The sequence below is a fragment of the Aristolochia californica genome, unplaced genomic scaffold (genome assembly GCF_029961685.1).
Source record: "Aristolochia californica isolate CCGP_79_NKW_82.1479 unplaced genomic scaffold, dmAriCali1.0.hap1 SCAF_2, whole genome shotgun sequence".
Lineage (NCBI taxonomy): Eukaryota > Viridiplantae > Streptophyta > Magnoliopsida > Piperales > Aristolochiaceae > Aristolochia > Aristolochia californica.
In genome coordinates, this window is record NW_027181881.1 from 1,790,480 (window position 1) to 1,805,820 (window position 15,341).

The 15,341-nt window shown below is 37.1% G+C and overlaps 2 protein-coding genes across 2 annotated transcripts; one reads left to right on the top strand and one right to left on the bottom strand.

Annotated features, from left to right (window-relative positions):
• The first annotated feature begins 321 nt into the window (after positions 1 to 321).
• On the top strand, positions 322 to 11,110 carry LOC137956210 (nuclear transcription factor Y subunit A-8-like). The gene is made up of 6 exons (XM_068803593.1): positions 322 to 340; positions 6,475 to 6,577; positions 7,712 to 7,824; positions 7,916 to 7,981; positions 9,561 to 9,725; positions 10,359 to 11,110. Exons 2-6 carry the CDS (start codon positions 6,532 to 6,534, stop codon positions 10,743 to 10,745), a joined length of 777 nt encoding a protein of 258 aa, XP_068659694.1. The 5' UTR covers positions 322 to 340; positions 6,475 to 6,531; the 3' UTR covers positions 10,746 to 11,110.
• A 1,353-nt stretch (positions 11,111 to 12,463) lies between these two features.
• Positions 12,464 to 14,670, bottom strand: LOC137956391 (large ribosomal subunit protein eL21x/eL21w-like). The gene is made up of 2 exons (XM_068803876.1): positions 14,362 to 14,670; positions 12,464 to 12,940 (listed from the first exon to the last, which is right to left on the bottom strand). Exons 1-2 carry the CDS (start codon positions 14,596 to 14,598, stop codon positions 12,683 to 12,685), a joined length of 495 nt encoding a protein of 164 aa, XP_068659977.1. The 5' UTR covers positions 14,599 to 14,670; the 3' UTR covers positions 12,464 to 12,682.
• Between the last annotated feature and the right edge of the window lie 671 nt (positions 14,671 to 15,341).

A 15,341-nucleotide genomic window follows, 5' to 3' on the forward strand; every position in this document is an offset into this window, starting at 1 on the left:
TAAGAAAAAAGATAAGGTTATCTTTTAGTAACACCATCGTTTCAATTAAAAAAACCAGAGATGGAAGACGGCGGCTGGGAGATGGTGGAGTTGTTAGTAAAAGCTCGCAGCAAATTATAAGTATATTAAAAAAAAAAAAAAAAGAGAAAAAACAGGAAGAGAGAGAGAGGGAAAAGGTGAAAAAAATAATCTTCTGAGATAACTTGTGTTATTGATGAAGTTGCGGTCATTGTTTGCGCAGGGAGAAGTGGGAAAAAAAGCAAAGGGTTCCGAGCGGGGGAACATAAAAGGATGTTGAGATCAACTCCGGCACTGCTGAATATCTTTACCAATCCCAAAGGTCTGTCGCTTGTTTCTTTCTCTCTTCTTTGTTATTCTGTTGTATTTTTTCTTTTTTACTTCTTTTTGCTTTTTTTTTTTTTTTAACTTCCCGCTGGGTGTTATCATCCTGTTTATGATCTTTCTGTTGAAGATAGGAGTGGGTTTCTGTGGAAAGATGTTCAGTTTTAATTTTTTTCTTTTCTTTTTTACCCTCTCTTTTGTTTTTTAATATTTTGTTTTTTCGTGGGTTTTGCTGTTCTGCACTAACATTTTGGTTGATTTGGAGCTAAACCCATGTGGGTTTGTTTGGTTTTCTGGTTTACGGATTCCGCTGTTGTGACTGACATTGTTTTGTTTTTCTTTCGTTATTAATTTTGATTTTGTTCTGCGTTTGGGTTTCTTGCTAGCGGAGTTTACGCCTCGGGTAAGAAGTACAATAATCGCTCTCTATGTTACTTATTTGTTGAAGCTTTGCTCTTATGGGTAATGGAACTGATTATCATCTGCTGTTGGAATTTTGTTGTGGTTTACCATGAACGCTAAATGAAAATCTTCCTTGGGGGTTTATTCGCTGGTAGGATTATGGGCGAGGCTGAATGAGTTCTCTCTTAAAATTTCGAATCGAAGTATTAACAAGCTGGTTACAAAACTTCAATCCATGACCGTAATCACAGAGATCTCTCTGTGAGTTAGCTCCATTGACTTGAGCACCATGTAATTTCGACATTCTGTTAATTTGAAAATAGTCAAAGTTTAGCATGAGTTAGTAGAAATTTGCTATGTTTTCTATCAATATATTACATGCGGGAGTGCAAATATTCTTTGAGCATTACTTCACTCGGTGTGAACTGACTTTAATTTTGCTGTCTACTCGAATTGCTTGCTGTAGAATGCTTATTGGTCAAACTTGAACAGTATTGGTGATCCATTTTGATTATTAAATTCTTGCTCCGAAGGAAAGTTATACGCATTATTTAGTTGAAAAGAGTAATATATATTTTCTTTTAAACGCTGTGTAATTCCTGGAAGTTCATTTCTCGAGATAATGGGTATTTTATTTGGAAAATCGATGGAGGAAGTACTCTGATGGGGTATGGAGTGTCAAATTCAAACAGGCCATGCTTTGTTGTAGTTGCCCATGATTTTGAAATTTTCCGGAATTTGTGTTTTAGTGGTAGGATGCAGTCTTTCTCCCATTGTTTAGATTTTCCTGAATTTTCTTGAAAGAATGTGTCAATTGACAAACGTTAGTTGGAGGAAAGTGCAGTTTTTTGTTTGTGTAATTCCTTTTATTGTTTTATTTTTGTGATGAGATGTCAACTAAAAGCTTGCATGAATCAATATCCTGGACTAAGTTATTGCTTATCGGCGGCCAAGGTACAACATAAGTTTAGGTCATTTATTATTCCCAAAAAAAAATAAAAATAGGGACCACTAACTGGTATGTGATTGGTCCTTGCCTTTTTGTTCAGCATTTTTAATGTTTGTGCTGAGATTTCTTTATTTTTCATCAATGCTTGGGGTGCATGAGCCTTTTAAAGATAACTGCTGTTTTCTTATGCAATAATCTTATTTTGAGGACTTCTTGTTTGTATGGACTGTTTTTTTTTTTTTTTGAGAAATATGGACTGGCTATCGTGCTAGAAATTGTGTCCCTCACCTAAATCAACAAGTTCCTTCTAATGATCTAATGGTTGTAAAAATATAATGTAGGAGAAAGGGAGGGGCAAGAAGAAAATAGAGAAGAAAGAGGAGAAGAGTGCACCTCCTTAGCACTCGATGGGGGAGAAAATTGACTCTCTTACTATTTATTACCACTTAAGTTAAAATCAATGGAAGTTGCAAAAATACTTGACCAGCTTGCTGTTTATTTACCACTTAAGTGAAAGCCAATGAAAGTTACAAAAATACCTCTCATCACTTAAACTCTCATAACCTATTAAATACTACTAAAAACAATATGAACATTGAACCTTATGCTTCTAACTATTACAAGGTGGGACTGACCATGACCACACGAGCTGGCATGATGAGCCATTTGAGGTGGCATGATGAGTCATCACACGAGTTGGAATCCTTATCACATGAGTTGGAAGATTTGGCAATCTTCCTTGATTAATGTAATTGATTTATCTTCCCTTGATTCTTGTAGATTTAGATAATCATTATTGATGTAATTAGGGATATTAAGGATCCTAACTTATTTCTGAAGTTTCCCTAAATACGTAATGGAAATAGTATAAATAGGGGTCTTGGTTGAAGGGTTCAATCAAACTCTCCACTTCTCAACTCGTGGAAGAATCTCATCCTAGCCTAAAGTTTTTTTCTCTCTTTTCTCTTCTCTCCAACTCGTGGAGGAATCTCATCCTAGCCTAAAGTCTTTTTCTCTCTTTTCTCTTCTCTCCTTTCTACCCGAGTTCTCTCTATCTCTTTGCTCCTTTGCTCCCTCTCTCATCTTGCTTGAAGTTTCAATCATGGGGTCCTAAATTCAACACTAACGTAATGTAATGTTTATTGCTATCTCTAGAGAGATATGGTAGGATGGTCAAGTGACCAAAATACCTTTGTATGAATTCTAACAGTCCCTCTTAAGTTGGAGTGTATATGTTGAGAAACCCCTGGTTGTTACAAAAATCCTGAATACTTTTTTGCCTTGGTAAATATATCACGAAGCTAATTAGTAGATTTTACATACGAAGTGACCACTGCTTCACTCATTACTGTGTCACGAAGGAAGTGACAATCAACTTCCACATGCTTAGTTCGTTTATGGAATACAAGATTATTAGCAATAAAAATCGCAACTTGATTATCACAATGCATGATCATAGCCTCTATAGTAGGAAAGTTCAACTCCTGTAACACTGACCTAACCCGCATGAGCTCACTAAATGTATATGTCATTGCTTTGTATTCGGCTTCTACAATAGAGAGGACCACCACATTTTTTTTACTCTTCTAGCTAATTAAATTTCTACTAACAAATACACAACAACAACAACAAAAAATACTACCTAAGGCCGTTTGGTCTATCTAGTGGTATTCTCTTTACATCAGGTGCGTCAGGTTGCGAGTTCAAATCGCACCACGCCCTCTAAAAAAAAAAACAAATACACAATAGCCTATAGTAGATTTCCTATCCAATTTGGATCCCGCATTGCCTGCATCTTTTAATATGCGTCAATCTTCAAGTGACCATATGGCTCTTACGATAGACCTTTTCTTGGTGCTTTCAAGTATAGCAATATTTTGTGAGTTGCCTCCAGATGAACTTTACAAGGACATTTTATAAATTGACTAACACTGCTTACAACAAATGATATATTTGGATGTGTAACTGTAGTATAAATAAGTTTACCTACCTATCTTTTGTACATGGTTTTGTCCATGACTTTAGCACTACTATCTTCATTAAGATTATGACCCACCTTCATCGGTGTTTTTACAAGTTTTTCCCCTAGTAACACATAATCCTACATCATTTGTTTCTTACTCTTCCAACTAATTAAATTTCTAATAACAAATACACAATAACCTATAGTAGATTTCTAATCCAATTTGGATACCGCATAGTCTGCATTATAGTATGCCTCAATCTTCAAGTGACCACGTGGCTCTCGTATAATAGGCCTTTTCTTGGTGCCCCCTTTAAGTATAACAATATTCTATGAGCTGACTCCATATGAACTTTACAAGGAAATTTATAAATTGCCTAACTCCACTTACAACAAATGATATATTTGGACGTGTAAGGCTTAAATAAGTTTACCTACTAATCTTTTGTATATGATCTTATCCTCAACTTTAACACTATTATCTTCGTGAAGATTAGGACTCACCTTTATGGGTGTTTCTGCAAGTTTTTCCCCTTGTAATCCATACTCATGCAACATAACCACGATAGACTTCAAAAACATAACTCTTGCTTTACTTCTGGCTAACTCAATCACAATAAAATATTTTTAAGTGACCCTAAATCTTTGGTTTGAAAGTGTTTAGTTAGATGTGCTTTCACCTCTTCAATTTTTGGTTTATCATTTTTAGATAATCTATATCATCTACATATACAATTAACATCACAATTCCAGTAGGCTCTTCATGAAAAACATGGAATGATCATGATAGTTTCTAGAAAAACCCAATGAAATGTCCACCTTGCTGAACTTGTTAAACCATGCCTTGGTACTTTGCTTGAGATTGTAAATTGCCTTTTTGAACTGCATATTTTTCTAGTCTCCCCTTGAGTAACATACCCCAGAGGTTGCTCTATGTATACCTTTTCATTCAAGTCCCCATAAGAATGCCTTTTTTGTGTCTAGCTAAAATAAATGCCAACACTTTGTCATTGCCACTGAAACAAGAACTTGAATAGAAGACAATCGGTCTACAAGAGAGAAAGTTTCAAACACATCGACACTCATACGCCCAAGTATATCCTTTAATCACAAGTTGGGCTTTATACTTGTTAAATAGACCCATGAGTCTTATACTTTACCGTATATATCCAACGACATCCTACAATTGTAGTACCGCGAGGTGGATCACATAATGTCCATGTGCCTCGGTAAGTAAAGCTTCCATACCTACGTCCATAGCTTGCTTCCACAAAGGAGACGACAAAGCTTCTTGCATTGAAGAAGGAAGAGTACACAAAGATAAAGATAGTGCAAACTTCTCTAAAGAATTTGATAGGAAATCAAAAGAAACAAACTAAGAAATAGGATTATCTAGTAGAAGTACAAATACCTTTATGGATATTCAGATTACTTACCTCAGGAACTTCAAATGAAGGAGATGCTAGTATAGGTAGTGGAGAGAGAGCCTTTGACAATGTTTTGGGAGGTTTTTTGTTGATAAACCTGTAATTGCTTTGATTTGACAACCGGTGGCATGGGGTTAGGAACCTCCTCCATAGGACTAGGAGCAACAAGATCCGTGTTATAAGAGGGGATAGTTGTCAAAAAAGGGGTACTTGTCCATGCTCCATAGGACTAGGAGCAACAAGATCCGTGTTATAAGAGGGGATAGTTGTCAAAAAAGGGGTACTTGTCCATGCTCCATAGGACTAGGAGCATAGACAATTGAGTGCAATATACCAGAAATTGTCAAAAATAAGAATGACATCAGTGTCCAGTAACGTGATGCAAGCAAATGGTGCAGGTTTGGTGACTTGTGCTGGTAGTAATTGGGACAATGCCAAAAAATGCAACCCTCAAGTGGCAAAAATCTCATAGAGAACTGTTCAATTGGTAGTATAAGCCATCAAACCTAAGGTTATGACATAAAAGAAAAGGAAAAAAACCTGACCTTTAGCTTCAAAGAATCTTGGAAATCCCCTTTTTTTTGGAATATGTGTAAACTTGGAAGAAGAAAAAGAACGGCTGAGAAGCACCGCTATAGGATCTCATTGCTCTGATACCATGTAAACATATAAAATTGTACGTGAAAAGAGTTGAAATGAAGAAAAATAAAAAGAACAAAGAGGAGAAGAGTGCATCTCCTCAGCACTTGATGGGGCAGAAAATCGACCACCTTTCTATTTACTTACCACTTAATTGAAAGTCAATGGAAGTTAAAAAAAATGCCCCTCATTACTTCAACTCTCATAACTTACTAAATATTATCAGAACAATATAAAAATTGAACCTTATGCTTCTAACGCAATACCAGAATTATCCCTGTCTCTAGAGGGTTTATTAGAAGGGTAAAACGACCAAAATACCCTTACCTGAATTCTAACAGGTGCCAATTATATCATTTTCCATAGTTGAACCTTTTTTTGTGAATTTTTCATGTAAAATCTATTTGAGTGTAAAAATTGATATTTATGTTGGGTTGGTCTTTCATTTGAGTTCTTCTTGAGCAGTCTTGATTGGTTCAATGAAATTTGGAAACAACATTCAGCATTAGAAAGCTAATAGCACAACTTGGAAGATTCACTTTGGACTGTAAAGAATGCAAAGCATAAGCAACAAAGAGTCTAATCAAAGCTCGGTACGATCTACATCTCAAGGAATTTGTAGTTCCCCATCATGGTGGAATTCAACCCGTTGCCAGATTCCACATTCTTCTCTTTCAAAGAATTTGACCTTGAATTTGGACTCTCCAACTCAAAAACTTGATCATGTCAAACAAGTCAGCCATCAACTGCAGGATCAGGAGTCGTTCTCTGGCCAAACAACAGGCCAATCCCATCATGGAGTGGGGGGTATGGAGGGAGGAAATTCACAAGGGCATTGTGTTGCCACACAATCTGGTAGAAGTCACACACTTTATCCCTCTCCACTATATTGAAATTCTTCTCATGTTGTCTTCTGAATATGCAGATAGTAGATTATATTTGTTTTTATTTCAATCTCACATACTGTAATGCTATTAATGCACTTCTGTTAACATTTTCTTTAAATGTATCATATCCTGTTTGAGATTTTCTTTGTCTTCTTTTCTGCCATTTCTAGAAAAGTTATGAATGAATATTTCCTTTAGTTCCTGGTGTCTGAATATCCAGAACTAAGTGTTACTCAAAGGAGATTTTTTTTTTCACGGGTAGTGTTGGTATGGTTTGTGATGAGGGGGTTTTGAGTTGCAAATTCATTCTGCTTTCTTCTCATGTTTCTGAGTAAAAAGACTTATCTGCCATTTTGTGTGCATGCAATGGGTCACTGTCTTACCTTACTTTCAAAGATTTTATTCTTCTGTCCCTTGTGAAAGTTTCAATTTGATGATATGAGCAATTTGCCATTGTTTTTTGTTTTTGTTTTTTACTGTTATGTGCATTTGGTATCTACTTGAGAAATATCAAATTGAAGACCTATATGTAGAGAAAGATAAGGGTCACAGGTCTTGGACATAAGACATTCTAGACCTTGATAAATGAGTTTGCTGTGCAATCAAAATCAGTACGGTAGAACCCTATTAATCATTGACATGAGGGAACTGAAGCAGTCTGGTACAACTGATGGGACCACCAACTGTTCTTTAATAAGAAATAAATAAAAACCTGAAACAAAATGTTAAGTGCTTTCTATTTTCTTTTTCATTTTTCAGAACCGTCTGTAATTGGGTCTTCATATTTGCTCCTGTGTTAACCCCATTGTCCAACTTGGTTTCCTGTGTGTTCAATATGAGGCCTTGTCTAATGGTTATCAATAGCAGAACCCTAAAACATAAAATGAAAAATATCCTCTGAACTGATTTCAAAGAAAGGTGGTTGCCAACTGTATAATGGGGTTTTACTTAACTCTCTCTCTCGATATATATATATATTAACCTTTTTTTTTTTTGGAGGGGGGGGGGGTTGTAGTTGTTCCGTCTCAACGATGATGGTCATCCAATTATGGATGTAGGCTAATAGAACACCAACATTGATTTCCTTTCCTTCTTTGTTCAGGATGTAGTGAAAGGAGTATGCCTGGGGTTGAGGCTCCTGGAAAACAAATTTTAGCCTTTGGAACTCCAAATTTTCTCTTTCCTGCTTCACAAGTTGATTACAGCCAGCAAGTTGTAAGTTTACTTTGTCTATTTAACTTCTTTGACTTGTCCTCGGCTTCTACTCACTTCAAATTTCTGATAGCAATTCTTTCCCTTGTTTCAGGTTCGAATTCCTTGCACTTTTGCCGATCCATACTTTGGTGGTTTAGTGGCAGCTTATGGTTCACAGGTGCTGTTCGATATTTTTAGCCTTTTGCTGTTAATTCACACATAACCCCCCCCCCCCCCCCCCCCCCTCTCAAACACACACACATCTATTCTTAGTGATTATGTGGTTGTTTTACCTTGTTACCAAAAGAAACTAAGTCTATGAAAAGAATAGCAGTGGGTATTTAAGTTTTCCATGTTGTCAGTTCATGGTTCTATGTAAAATTGTCACAAACCAGCATGCGTGATTTGGTTTCATGATGCTATGTTGAATTGTGCCCATTGCTCTATGGTAGAATGGGACATTCATATTGTTTTCTTTTGGTAGGGTGACTAAGATCAAGCCTGTGAACTAGATGTCTGAAGGCTCTCTGTCTATCTTGTCTATCTATCTTTCTCATGATTTTTTTTTTAAATGATGCTGAATTTTATTAAGACAAAATCTCAAGAGAGCAATTTACAAAGGGGGGAAGCCTTCCTAAACAATGAGAGATTGTTGGGAAGTTCCGAATTTAGCTAATTTATCAGCCAAAGAGTTGGCTGATCTAGGAATAAGATTCCAATTACAATGAATAGAAGACACAATGTTAACAATACAATCGGTGATAGGCTAATGACGCCAAGGGGGGGAACTATCTTTTGAACACCAACTGATGACAGTCTTTAAGTCTCTTTCAATAATTAGTTTGCCATGGAGATGCCAAATAGAAGAACACTTACTTCAGCAGTATTTGAATCGGCCATGCCCACCGGCCCAGCATAAGAAAGGATAGGGTTTCCATTGTTACCTCTGAAAACACCACCTACTCTAGCCGGCCCAGGACAGCCAATAGCGCTACCATCAAAATTGAGTTTGATGTAGTTACAAGGGGGAGGATCCCAGATGGCCATAACCGGAGTCCAATTTTCCCGAAGGGAAACACCCGATAGAGCGACAAACGCCTTTCTGGTATGTAACCAGCTCGAGATAAGGCCCATAGACTGGGACAGTTCCATAGCGAGTGTATGTGGGATAGATAACTTTGGAAACAGTTCAAGAACTATTATGCTCTTGAAAGGTCTTCTGAAGTTCTTTTAGTAGTATCCAGACATGTGAATGGTTGGTATCTTGCTCATTTATTTTTGTCTTTCATGATAGATGACTGCTCTATGTATGTACCATTGGCAGGCTGTATCTACTTGTAGCAGTAAATTTGAATTGCAGATTCTGGTTTTTTTAGGAAACTCGCCTCGACAATGTAATTAATTGCATATATTGTTCATTGTTGGGGCCTTTTTGTTTTTTTTTTTGGGGGGGGGTTTTGCTAACCTGTTACTCTTTTACTGGTAGTCTAGCTTTAGGTAATAACATGTACTACACGAGATCTTTATTTGTAACTGGTCTACGATCATGTTAATGTAGTGGGCCATGAAATTTTTGTCGCTCTATTGGTTTTGTTTTACGGATTTATAACTATATGCCTTATCGGTATTCTTGTCCCTTAACTTCCCTTAGCCAATCATGTAAATAGAGATTCACCAGAATGCTGGAATTTTGTAATAGGCCTTTGAGGAATTCCATTTGTCTGATATTTCGAAAATTGTGTTATTGACTTGAGTAGATAGGTGCTCAGGTTTATGGGGTTCAATCTGCACGTGTTCCACTGCCAGATCTTGCAGAAGATGAACCCATATATGTGAATGCCAAACAGTACCATGGAATCCTGAGGAGAAGAGAATCACGGGCAAAGTTGGAGGCAAAAAATAAGCTGGTCAAAGCTCGGAAGGTACTTCTACTGCAACTTCACTTTCTATTGTTGGCATTTTCTTTCGAGTCCTCTTTCTTTGTATTTTTTTCTCCCCTATAAATTTGTTTGAGCTTATGTATCTTACAAGATTAATTAAGAACAATTCCATTAAAAAAAAGAAACACAAGGGATCAGTATATGACAACTTTGTCTCAGAATTCTCATTAATGCTGGTAACACTACTCAAGTCTTTAAGCGCTATCATGTTGTTGTGGCCAATAAAATGCATTAGATTGTCATGGAAAATGTACTCTCTAAATGCACTGGTCGTATTCTTAGCATTTTTATCTAATTGTTTACAAACTGCTTTGAGATGCTAACTGGTCATAAACTGGACACCTGTTCAATGAGACTTAGTATGCTTATAGTGGAACAATTATGTTTATAGTAGAGGATTTATATATCTGATAGTGAGATAGTTAGGACATGTTGTAGATGACGCTGAGGACACATTTGTGAGTTAGCATGTTATGATTTATTGTGTTCGATCGTGGCATTTCCATCTGGATCCAAAGCATTATTTGACTTATGGTAAGTTTCTTTTTGCTGCTTATGGTGTTGTGTCCTAATTAACAATGGATCGACTTTCCTATTGTTCATATGATAATGTAGCCATACCTTCACGAGTCCCGACATCTCCATGCAATGAAGAGAGCCAGGGGATCTGGGGGACGATTTCTCAACACAAAGAAGCTCCAAGAATCTGATGGGGCACCTCCCAGTGGTGGACAAAATCCCTCACATTCACCCATTCTCCTCCCATGTGGAGGCGGAAGTGTATCTGAATCAGAAGTGCTGCAATCAGAAAATGGCAACACAGGAGCCTCTGTGATTACATCTTGTTCTGAAGCAACAAGCTTTTCTAAAAGTAAGGAAGAGGTCTTTAGACAGGCTGATCTTGGTTACTCCACCTTTCATTCCCGTGTAGATGGTACCCTCCAAGACGGTGGCAGCATCATGCACAATGGGACCCTACACTGTGTTTCTGCCATCCGGTGAGAGGTTGAAAACGGGAGCAGACTTGGGTTTATGAACGCCTGGCTTTTGTGACACAAAAGGGTCACTCTATCTGGTGGCTCATGGGCAATTCATCCTTGGCTTTGATATATTTCGATTACAATGCTTACTATGTCCGGGTCTATATGCTGAAGACTTGAATGGGGATGTGCAGTAAAGGACTGTTGAACTGCTATGTCTTTATTTCCATGTGTGGTGAGCTAGACTTCAGTTTCTGAAATCGCTCATTTCCAGTGTATATCATGTTAGATGATTTCTGAACACACCTTTCTTTGGTTTTAAAGACTGTTAACATGTCTTTGGTTTTTGTTAGAGGTATCCTAGTTGCCAGTACCTGTTAAGGTCAACTTCTTAATGTTGTTATCTGCCTGAGTCAAGAGTTTTCCCACTTATTTTTTTATGACTATATCATATATGGTTACATGAATGAATCTGGAATTGATGAACGAAAAGGAAAATGAGAGAGGATGTAGCTTACTCCGAACTCACGTTTCCGCTGCTATTGATGTTCGTTCCGGTGGACTGCTTTCGTCTTCTAAGGACATCCCAGGCTCTGAAGGTGCTCAGCAAGGGGCTTCTTGGGGGGGGGGAAGGGAACTCGTTCTGGGCGAAAGGGACCCCGGTGGTTTCTATTTTAATACAAGCTGATCCGCTTGAATTAAAACCATCTCCCTTCGCGTTGATGTCAGATATTTTATTTTCTGTTTTGGAACATGCTTGAACGAAGTTTCAATCGGTGACGGCAGGCTTCTGATTGTGAATCCAGGCAAGAGTGAATTTCGGCTGGATTGCATTAATAACAATTTTAAGTTATACAGCCTGAAATCAGTTTTATCCAAGGGGAGGGCAACCCTCTACTCCCATTTTGCGAGTTAGAGAGGTGGTAAACCCCTCCAATCATAATAATTTTTAAATTTTGATCAACATTTTTTAAAATATAATTGAAATTATAAAAAAAAAAAAAATCAAATGCTTACTTTTGTATGGCCTTTCTTTTCAGTAAAATAGATCTAGCTTTGCACTAAAAAATTATTGTTAATATTTTACAATAAAATAAGTAAAGAAGGCGTATTTTTTTTAACTTTATAAGAAATATAATTTTTTTAATCGTAATAGTTATTTCATCAATTTAAATGAAATTAGGTTCCATTGAGTACCCACATCATGCCCATGTTAATGAACTAAACTTCTACTACAACACCTTTAGATTTATAAATATGATGAATTAAAAATATTTAAAATCTACTAAATACAAATTAAACTGTATATAGACAAAGAGTAAAACAAGTTTCTATCTTGTTGTGCTTTCTCATGGTTAGTATCCATCCTGTTTTGAGATTTTTGAAGAGATGAAAAAATATTGCTTCATAATATGTAGATCCGTTCTCCCACTGGTTTTCCCGAAATATGCCTTCGATCTTATCTTCCCTTTTGATAGAAATGGTTCAATTTGTTGATCTTTCCCTTATAGCCCATTTAAGATACATTCCAAACTCGACAATTCAAATAATTCAGGAATTTGAAGCTGAGATTTGAAGAAGAAGAAAAAAACTATAAATAAGCAAAAGAAGAAGGCATTTATTAACTTTCTAAGCCATGCTGTTATCTTCCAATGTGCAAAAGATCACCGAGGGCAAAAACAGCAAGCTTTACTTGATCTGGGCACAACACCTCATTAGTAGCTAAAATAGACAAGAACAAACAAAACAGAAGATATGATATGCTCTTTCAGTTGAAGAGAGCACTTAAAACACTACATTGATACGGCTAAATATCAACTTGAGGAAGGTAGTTTCACAATAAGAAATCCTACTCAATAAGAAAGCAACTGACGTTCTTTATGTTTAAAAACATAAAACAGTGAAAACTTAAACCAAAAGCAACACTCTAACAAAACCAAGCAAAGTAAAATCTTACGACTAGTATCCTCCCTTGAGATCATTAACAACATCATAGGGAATGGGGGTTACTGTCTCTAGGGTAGCACCTTCCACCATGAACCCGGGTTTGGGTCCTTTTGGCTGTCTCTTTGTGCTGATGATCTCACCACGAGCCTTGGCCTCAGCCTTCAGCTTGTCGTTGTTCAACTTACGCAGCCTGAATTCTTCGGTGCACCTTGATGGCTGGACATGCTCAATACGCACATGAATTCTCTTCCTGAGTATCTTGTTTCTGACCTGTTAATCAACAAATTATATAAGTGAGAGCCGGATATATCAAACCAGCAATTCTCAGCCTACTACAGCAAGAAACCTGAATTACAAACTTCTGTGTTGCTATGATGATGAAGAAACATGATACTTAAAACAGAGACTGGCACATCGGGACGCAAACAAAAAAGAATATAATACGGTAATTTCCTTGCTATTTCAACTCAGCATCCAGATGAAACAAGGAGTACAATATTATTAATCATCGAGACTCTAATGAAATTGAAGAGACATACACTGTTCATCATCAATCCATTTGTCAACAAAGTTGAACTGACGTCATTTTAAAGGATCTACAATCACACAGGATACTACAACCCAAAAATAAATAAGTATAGAACATTGTCATGTGTCAATATAACGAAATACTGTTCCTAGATAGATCAGGACAACAAAAGCAACTACCTCATCCATTTCCAAATTTGAAAATAATACATGACACCAGTAGGACCCCATGAAAGCAATCCTCAAATTAGATCCTACAATCAACATGTCTCCTTGATTTGTACAACCAAATCAAGCACTTTTGTTAATTAAGATTACAATTTGTATAAGCAACAAAATAAAGATGAAAAGCTTCCACTGTATGAAGAAATTTTCAAGAAAACCCAAACTCAAAAAGTAATGTCCCTTCCACGACTGGTAGTAACATCTGGACAGAGCTACCACTAACCCAATCTGAACGCTCCAAAAGCTAATGCATGTAAAACTTACAAACTGCATTCCTCAGGAAAAAAAAGTCATTTTTACGATTCAAAGTAATAGAAGCACATGTGACCTAACCTGCAGAAGAAATAATTCATATAGATTCATAAAATCTAAAAATTCCAATCACACAGACCACGTAAAATCTAAATAATTCCAGTAACAATACCATCTCTATCAGCTCACAAAAAATACAACAGCACAGAGAAAAATAATTTAGTTGATGATAAAATGAAGGCGCTTTTTGATAATGTTCATGCAAAGCAAACCATAACGAGCCGATAAGCCTCCACAACCAGAACCAAATGCACACTTGTAAAACCTACATACGTCTCCCACAACCCGCTAGTAATGTTTCCTGTTTCCGTGAAAAAAATGCAGCCGAACATCAGAATATCTCTGACCATCTCAATTAGCTCCTCACACGAAATACAGGTCAAAGCGGAATGAGCAAACCATTCACACCCAAAGTAAGTGTCCGCATGTGAAAACCAACATAATAAGGAAAACAGGGAAAATATAAGGCAAATCAAGTACTACAAACTCCGATGCTTCAATCAAGAAAACAAACAGACCGGAAATGAAAAGAACAAGTTAATTCGGTCAGTAAGACCAATAAACAGGATAGAAATAGTACTAAGAAATCGAGATGGAATCCACGGTTAGGCAGGGTAGAATAGAACCTGTTTGTTAACTTCGACGCCTATAGCGCGCTTGGTAACGTTCCAGACCCTGCCGGTGCGACCATGGTAGAACTTGTGAGGCATACCTTTGTGCACCGCGCCATTCACCTTGATGTCTACGAACTCCCCGATTTTGTACGTCCGAAGGTAGGTCGTCAATGGGATGTAACCCTTCTTCCTGAAGGGCCGCGCAAACAGATCCCTGGTCCGGGAACGGAGACCGTGACCTGCAGGCATCTTCTTTTCTTTACGGTGCTCCCGCGCTCTCCGAAACGGCCTCTCCCCTGAAAGCTACCACGCAACGAAGAGCAGGGTGTCTCTCCAGCCTACTTAAACCCTAGTAATCAATTTCTTGCGCTTCTGGAGATGTGCGGCTGAGATTCTTTCATTCTGAAATGACTGGTATGCCCTTCCACATGCCCTGCTTGGATTTTAACGGCCATGGGTCAGCGTTCCAGTTTTCCGGAATGACCGCGACCCGGACCGGATCTATAGGAAAAGCATAAAAGAGAATTATGGTGTGAATATTAAATACTAATAATTCTATTAATTATTAGGATTAAGTATATTCTTATTTATGTGTGGGTAAATATAAAAAATATTAAATATAATTTTATTTTAAATATAAAACAGGGCTAAGTGTGGGTAAAGGAATACACATATATAAAAAAAATGTTAATTAGGAATAAAGAATGGAAAGTTGACACATGTTGTAAACACAAGTACGATAAGGATATCCATGACTATAGCTCACCCACCTATGTGTATAATTTTTTAGGGAAATAAAGGAGTAGGGTAGCTTGTTTCACACACAAGTAGAAACACTTAAAGAGTCATAAGTAGGATATTAGGTTAAGAATTTGAGTTTGTTAAATAAGAGAGCTGATCTAATACGAAAAAATATTTGGTGCAAAACATACAAAAAACTATCTCAAACGTTCGATCAATACGATCAGTCTTCGTGTTAAATAATTATATGT

Excerpts from the sequence above, each read along its gene's own strand:
- LOC137956210 (XM_068803593.1), top strand. The coding sequence starts at position 6,532 with ATGGAGGGAGGAAATTCACAAGGGCATTGTGTTGCCACACAATCTG. Across the intron at positions 6,578-7,711 it reads TTGTGTTGCCACACAATCTG|GATGTAGTGAAAGGAGTATG; the intron begins GTAGAAGTCACA and ends TTCTTTGTTCAG. Across the intron at positions 9,726-10,358 it reads AGCTGGTCAAAGCTCGGAAG|CCATACCTTCACGAGTCCCG; the intron begins GTACTTCTACTG and ends ATGATAATGTAG.
- LOC137956391 (XM_068803876.1), bottom strand. The coding sequence starts at position 14,598 with ATGCCTGCAGGTCACGGTCTCCGTTCCCGGACCAGGGATCTGTTTGCG. Across the intron at positions 12,941-14,361 it reads GCGTCGAAGTTAACAAACAG|GTCAGAAACAAGATACTCAG; the intron begins GTTCTATTCTAC and ends GTTGATTAACAG.